At 71.7% G+C, this 6,466-nt stretch overlaps 1 protein-coding gene across 1 annotated transcript in view; it reads left to right on the forward strand.

The window, feature by feature from the left end:
• MAN1B1 (mannosidase alpha class 1B member 1) overlaps positions 1–6,444 on the forward strand; it is a gene marked incomplete at its 5' end in the record, with an annotated part of 9,968 nt that extends 3,524 nt beyond the window's left edge. Inside the window, 7 exons of the mRNA XM_077763086.1 lie at positions 426–611; positions 1,272–1,420; positions 1,782–1,970; positions 3,869–4,059; positions 5,009–5,129; positions 5,651–5,848; positions 5,939–6,444. Of these exons, the coding sequence (XP_077619212.1) occupies positions 426–611; positions 1,272–1,420; positions 1,782–1,970; positions 3,869–4,059; positions 5,009–5,129; positions 5,651–5,848; positions 5,939–6,256 (1,352 nt within the window). The remainder of the gene's footprint in view (positions 1–425; positions 612–1,271; positions 1,421–1,781; positions 1,971–3,868; positions 4,060–5,008; positions 5,130–5,650; positions 5,849–5,938) is intronic.
• Positions 6,445–6,466: the final 22 nt, after the last annotated feature.

The raw sequence follows: 6,466 nt of genomic DNA on the forward strand, positions 1-6,466 counted from the left end.
CCCGCCACGTCCGATCCTCCCACGGCCAAATCGTACAGCGCGGCCCTGGGGGTGGGGCGGCGGGCACCGGCCTGCCGCCTCAGAGCCGCTGCTCCCCGCGCGTCCCCTGCGGCCCCAGAGGGTCGTGCCTGCCGGGCGTCTGGTGCAGGTGGACGGGCCCAGGCCAGGCGGACGAGAGGCCGAGATGTCACGTGCGGGGCCTGGAGACCTCGCCGCCTCCACATTGGCCGCCGCGTCCAGCCGCGAGGCTCCCACCTGCGACCCTGAGCCCCGACCTTCAGGGCTGAGCACCGCTGCCCCGTGGCCCCGGACAGTGTGCCCCCCGCCCCCACCCCACGGGGCGCCCCTCCGCTCGGGGGCTGCAGAGGCACAGTGTCTGATCCCCGAGCGGGACCAGCGCCCACGACCCGCTGTCTTCCTCGCAGCCTCCCCGAACGAGCGTCAGAGGGCCGTGATAGACGCCTTCCGCCACGCGTGGACCGGATACCGCAAGTTCGCCTGGGGCCACGACGAGCTGAAACCCGTGTCCAGGTCCTTCAGCGAGTGGTTTGGCCTGGGACTTACGCTGATCGACGCCCTGGACACCATGTGGATTCTGGGCCTGAAGAAAGGTATCTGCTCGTGTCCTCGCCGGCGGCCAAGTTCCCCCGGCGCGTGTGATGCTCGGGCGCGGGCGTGAGCGAGCCGTGCCCCGGAGTGTGTAGACGCCGCTGATTCCGTCTGACGCGCTCTCCCTTCTCCTGGGTGACGGGCCGTTGCTTTGTCCCTTGACGTCAGGCGCTCGGGACGCTCGAGACTCCCGGCCGAGGACCTGGGCTGGCCCCGGGCTCCTGTCGCAGCCGGACGGGGGCTCCCTGGCGGGAGGTGACACGTGATGCGATGAGGCCCTGGGCCTCTGCCTCACGTCCTCCTCAGGCCACGCACATGGGGAGCGGTCAAGGTCACAGGTCTTCGGGTCTTTCCGGATCGATCCGTCAAAATGCATTTCGAGTGTTCTGGATAGACCGAAGCCTCCCCCTCGGCCCCTCACGTGGTCCTTTGCGCCGTGCCCTTCACCCGCGGGCCGTTGGTGCTCACGACTGCGCGCTGGCTCCCTCTCCTCTGGGTGTGGGGGGCTCCGGCGTGCGTCCCCCCGGCCGTGGGAAATGACGTCGACGCGCTGCAGGGGAGAGACACGAAGATGCGCGTGGCCCCGGGGCGGGCGAGCGAGCGGGAACGGGTGCGCCAGGACCGGTAACCTGCACCCCCACCCCCACCGTGTCGTGTCCTAGAGTTTGAAGAGGCCCGGAAATGGGTGTCTAAGAAGCTGCGGTTTCAGAAAGACGTGGACGTGAACCTGTTTGAGAGCACGATCCGCATCCTGGGCGGCCTCCTGAGCGCCTACCACCTGTCCGGGGACGACCTCTTCCTGAGAAAGGCCGTGAGTGTCCGCGCGCCCGCAGGGACCCACGTCTGGAGCGCGCGAGCGGCGGTTCGGCGGCTCGAGGGGCTCCCGGGGGTCGGGGCCGGGGGCATCGCGGGTTCCCTCTCCGCCCCGTCGCCAGAGTCCCGTTCTCACGGGAGCAGGCCTCGCGCCGCCCGTCGCCACCCGCGGGGAAGCGCTCCTGGGGCTCCTCGGGGCCGGCTCGGTTTTGCTGCCGTCCCACGCCGAGGCCACGGGAAGCCGGCGAGGTCCCGCGTCCGCTAGCGGGACGACAGCGGGTGGCGGGGTGGCGTCGTGGGACGGGGCCGAAGCCGCCGTGTGACGGAACGCCTCGGTCGTCCCCGTGTCTCGTCATCAGGAAGACTTTGGGAACCGGCTGCTGCCTGCGTTCCAGACGCCCTCCAAGATCCCGTACTCGGACGTGAACATCGGCACCGGGGCCGCCCACCCGCCCCGCTGGACCTCGGACAGCACGGTGGCCGAGGTCACGAGCATTCAGCTGGAGTTCCGAGAGCTCTCCCGCCTCACAGGAAACAAGAAGTTCCAGGTACGGGGGTCGGGCTGCCGCCGGAGCTGCCCTGGGCGCGTGGCAGCGCGCGCAGGATTGCGTGAACTTGACCCCGGGCCGCGGGACCGCCGTCGCGTGTTCTTTCTCGCTTCTCGCTCCTCGTCTTTCCTCAGTGGCTCCCATCTTCCCCTTGCTAGCAGACGCGGGCGGGGCCCTGAAGGGCGTCGACTGGGGGCTGAATCCTAGCGGGCCCGCGGCCTTGGGGTCCCAGCCGCCAGCGTCCCTCGTGCTGACGTGGCCCCGAGGGGCAGCCCCGCGGTCACGGTTTTCGGCCTTGCCAGCCCGTCGCTGACGGTCCTCACGGCCCTCACTCCTCACCACCCCAACCCCACCTCCGCCGTGGGCCGTGGGCCGGCTCCTCGTGGGTGAGTCTCCGGCACGCGGGGGACCCTGTGGACTTAGCGCTCCTTCCTGCCCCTCTTCCTCTTCCTTAAAACCTGAGCTGTGATCCCAACGTGAGGAAATCTTGCCTCTTGGCTCGCACGTCGCGCCGCGTTCCCGCGCGCGCGGCGGCAGCCGCCGTCTGGTTCCAGTCCTGGGTCCTCACCTTAGGAAGTAGGCCGGCACTCCTGAGCGGCCCCGCCGGGCCCCTCGGGTTGCCTCGGCAGCCGCGAATCGACTTACCGCTTGTGACTTTCTGTCTGGAACACGTGGCGTGAGCGAGGTCCTCAGGCGTGGCCGTCCGTGGCCGGGTCTGCCGGGGTGGCTGCGCGCGTGGTGTCTTCGTCTGCGTTGAAGGCGTCCGCAGGGTGCACGTCCATGGCGTAGCACGTGTCCGAAGCGGCCCTTTTCGTGGCCGAGCAGCTGGCGGGGTGCGGTCGGACCGGTTCTGTCCGGGCCCTCGTGTGTTGGGGAGCAGCTGGGGCGTTTCCCACGCGGGTGGTAAGAGCGGCGCTCCTGGGAGAAGGTTCCAGGCACGTGCAGGGCCCGGGCTCCTCCACGGCAGCCCGCGCTGCTTCTCCGGTCTCTGCGGGTAGCCCTCGTCGCAGCAGGTGCGTGAGGGTGTCCCCTCTGGGCCCGGATTGTGTAGTAACGACGTGCGGCGCTTTCCAGATGCCCGCAGGCCCCGTGTCCGTCTCCCGGGGAGAGGAGGGCGTCCGGGTCCCTCCCTGCTCCTTGATGGGCCCGCGGCCTTCCTGCCGTTGGCTCGTAGTCCGAAGGCTCACCGCTCCTCCGTCTGCTCGGGAGCCACCAGCCCGGCGCCGTCACCACGCCGGGTCTCCGTAGTTCCCGGGACCAGAGAGGGATTCCAGCAGCGCCTGTCTCGGAGCGTCTGTAAACGGGGGCGGGCGGGCGTGCCGGGCGCAGACCAGGAAGTCGCGCCCCAGGCAGGGTCCTGAGCGCCGCGATGCAATGTGCACAGAGCCGCGGAGCACAGACGCGCGGCGCCTCCTGGGCCGGACGGGGGAGCGCAGAGGTTCGGAGGCTGGTTGGGTCTTGAAGGACGAGCAGGAGTCCACCAGGCGGGCGAGCAGCGACCTCGGGCTCGGAAACAGACGTGCCTGCCTTCCCTCTGGCGGGCGGGAGCAGACGGCCACGCCTGGGCAGGAGGTCGTGGGGACCAGAGCTGTGGCCTTCAGACAGGGTCCCCCTGCCCGAGGCGCGGCTCTGCCCTGTCGTCCCGGCCCGTGTCATCTGCCCGCCCGTCGAGACAGCGGCGTGTGAGTGAGGTGGGCCGTCCTCAGGACGCCCCGCCCGCTGCAGCTGGGCTGCCCGGAGCCACCGCCGGGGGCCAGGACACCAGGCTCCTCAGGCCTCCGCTGGGAGCGGGCCGCCTGTCCCGGAGGGGAGAGCCGACGAGGCCGGCTTCTCGGCCGGCCCAAGCTCCCCCCCCAGCCCCTCCCCGCTCACCCGCACTCTCCCCTGGTGTGCCCCAGGAGGCGGCGGAGGAGGTGACTCGGCGTGTGCACTCCCTGTCGGGGAAGAAGGACGGGCTGGTGCCCATGTTCATCAGCACCCACAGCGGCCTCTTCACTCACCTGGGCGTGTTCACGCTGGGCGCCCGGGCCGACAGCTACTACGAGTACCTGCTGAAGCAGTGGATCCAGGGCGGCAAGAAGGAGACGCAGTGAGGCCTGTTTCTGCGGCCTTGGGGCGGGGTCCCCGAGGCTCGCCTCGGCCCGAGTGCTCGGTCCGGGGGCAGCAGCCCGTGCGGGACCCGGACTCGGTCCTTCCTGAAGGGGACGTGTCTTCCGAGCAGGGCCTTCGTGCCAGGGAGGATGCCTGGCCGGTCACGGAGGTCCCCGGCCCCTCCGCGCCGGGCAGGGCCTGGGGTCTGGGCCCGGCCGCGGGCCCCCCGCCTCCCCCGGCCGAGCCCTCTTCCTCGGGGGCGTGGGGTCGCTCTGCTCATCCGCTCCCCGGCAGATGGCGGCCGGGGCACCTGGGCCTCCCCGTGCTGCCTGGGTGGCACTTCAGCCGTGGGCTGCTTTCCCAGGCAGCAGGGCAGCGGGGAGCCCGTCGCGCAGCCGGGAACACACAGGTCACCCTCGCGAGGGAGCCGGACGTCCCTGACGTCTCNAGGGTGGCACTTCAGCCGTGGGCTGCTTTCCCAGGGCAGCGGGGAGCCCGTCGCGCAGCCGGGAACACACAGGTCACCCTCGCGAGGGAGCCGGACGTCCCTGACGTCTCAAGCCAGGGGGTGACCGCGACCCCGGGCCCCTGGGGGGCAGCTCCAGGCCCGCCCCTACGGGCAGAGACCGGGGCATCGGGGCCAAGGAGCCTGTACGTGGGGACGTTGAGAGAACGCGGTGGGCACGCGGGGTCCCGGGGTGCTAGCTGAGAGGAGCGACCCAGTTCAGGGCAGCGGTGGGCACAGCGCGACGCGTGCCCCGGGCCGCGGACTGCCACGAGCCTCCACCTCCAGTGTGGCACGGTCCACCCCTGAGAGGGCCAGGCCTCTCGGCCGCCGGCGTGGGGATGGCAGCTCGTGGCTTTGTCCCCGTGTCTGGGCAGCGGGGGCGGTGGGGTGGGGGTGCGCCCGCCTGGCCCCAGCCGACGGGCGCTGCCGGTCCGGGCAGGTTACTGGAGGACTATGTCGAGGCCGTCGAGGGGATCAAGAGGCACCTGCTGCGCAAATCTGAGCCCCGGAAGCTCACCTTCGTGGGAGAGCTGGCCCACGGCCGCTTCAGCGCCAAGATGGTGAGCACGTGCGTGGTCCGGGTAGGGGTGGGGGCCGCCCCCACCCGTTTGTCCCGACCCCGGTGGCCTCTCGAGTCCCTACGTGGGAGAGATCGCTGAGATTCTGGCCGCGGAGCGTGAGCCCTCCCAGGTCGACGATGCGCTGCTGGGCGCGGCAAGGAGGCGCTGGGGGCCCCTGGCCCCTCCCCCGGGGACCCTGTGTGCCCTCCCTGCGTCCTAGACTCCACCCCCTCCCCTTCCCCCTCCCCGGCTCTGCTTGCTCCTCTCCCGCCGCTGGCCCTCCATCGTCGTTGGGGGGGGTCAGCATCTGCTCCCCCCGCCCACGTGGAGCCGCAGGTGCGGGGCCCCTGGTCGAGTCCCTTGGTCGTGGTCCTGCCGTCGTGGGCCCCGAGGAGTCCCCGCTGAGGCCCCTTGACCCCCGGGGACGCGGGAGGCCTGAGAGCGCGCTGGACCCGGTCGGCCCCCACCCTCGCCCCTCGCGGCCACCGACCCCCGGTGGTGAGGAGACGCTCTGGTTCCAGGACCACCTGGTGTGCTTCCTGCCAGGGACGCTGGCTCTGGGCGCCCACCACGGCCTGCCCGCCGGCCACATGGAGCTGGCGCGCGCGCTCATGGACACCTGCTACCAGATGAACCGCCAGATGGAGACGGGGCTGAGCCCCGAGATCGTGCACTTCAACCTGTACCCCCAGGGCGACCGCAAGGACGTGCAGGTCAAGGTGAGCCAGGGCCGCGCTCCGGGCCGAGCTCCGCCCGTACCCCCCCTCCCCCCGCTGCCGGCCCCGCTCACCCCGTGTCCTCCCCCCCAGCCGGCCGACAGGCACAACCTCCTGCGGCCGGAGACGGTGGAGAGCCTGTTCTACCTGCACCGCCTCACGGGCGAGCGCAAGTACCAGGACTGGGGCTGGGAGATCCTGCAGAGCTTCAACAAGTACACGCGGGTGAGCGCCCGGCAGCCGGGGCGGGGGTGGGGGGCGCCGGGTCCTCCGTGGGGCCCTGGGCGGCCCTTTCCCACCCCACCCCCGTGCTCCAGTCCCGCCACCCATCTCCCGTCGGGCAGTGGCTCAGAGGCTCCCGCCACCCATCAGCCACCAGCCACCACCCACCCCGGCAGAGCGGGCTCCTGAACTCGACCTACGTCCGCCCTGTGGCGTGTGCGGCGGTGGGTTCAGGACTCGTCGGGCGCTCTCAGGGCCTTGGGGGGCGCCGCCTCCGGGTGCTGGAGGGGGCCCTTCCCGTCGGGTCAGGTGAGGGCGGCCGGCATCTCTGAGGGGCCCTCTGGAGGAGCTGCGGCAGAGCTCCCAGGGGGCCGGCCCCCTGGTGCGCCCTGGGGTCGT

The sequence above is a fragment of the Crocuta crocuta genome, unplaced genomic scaffold (assembly GCF_008692635.1).
Source record: "Crocuta crocuta isolate KB4526 unplaced genomic scaffold, BGI_CrCroc_1.0 scaffold6810, whole genome shotgun sequence".
NCBI classification, from domain to species: Eukaryota; Metazoa; Chordata; class Mammalia; order Carnivora; family Hyaenidae; genus Crocuta; species Crocuta crocuta.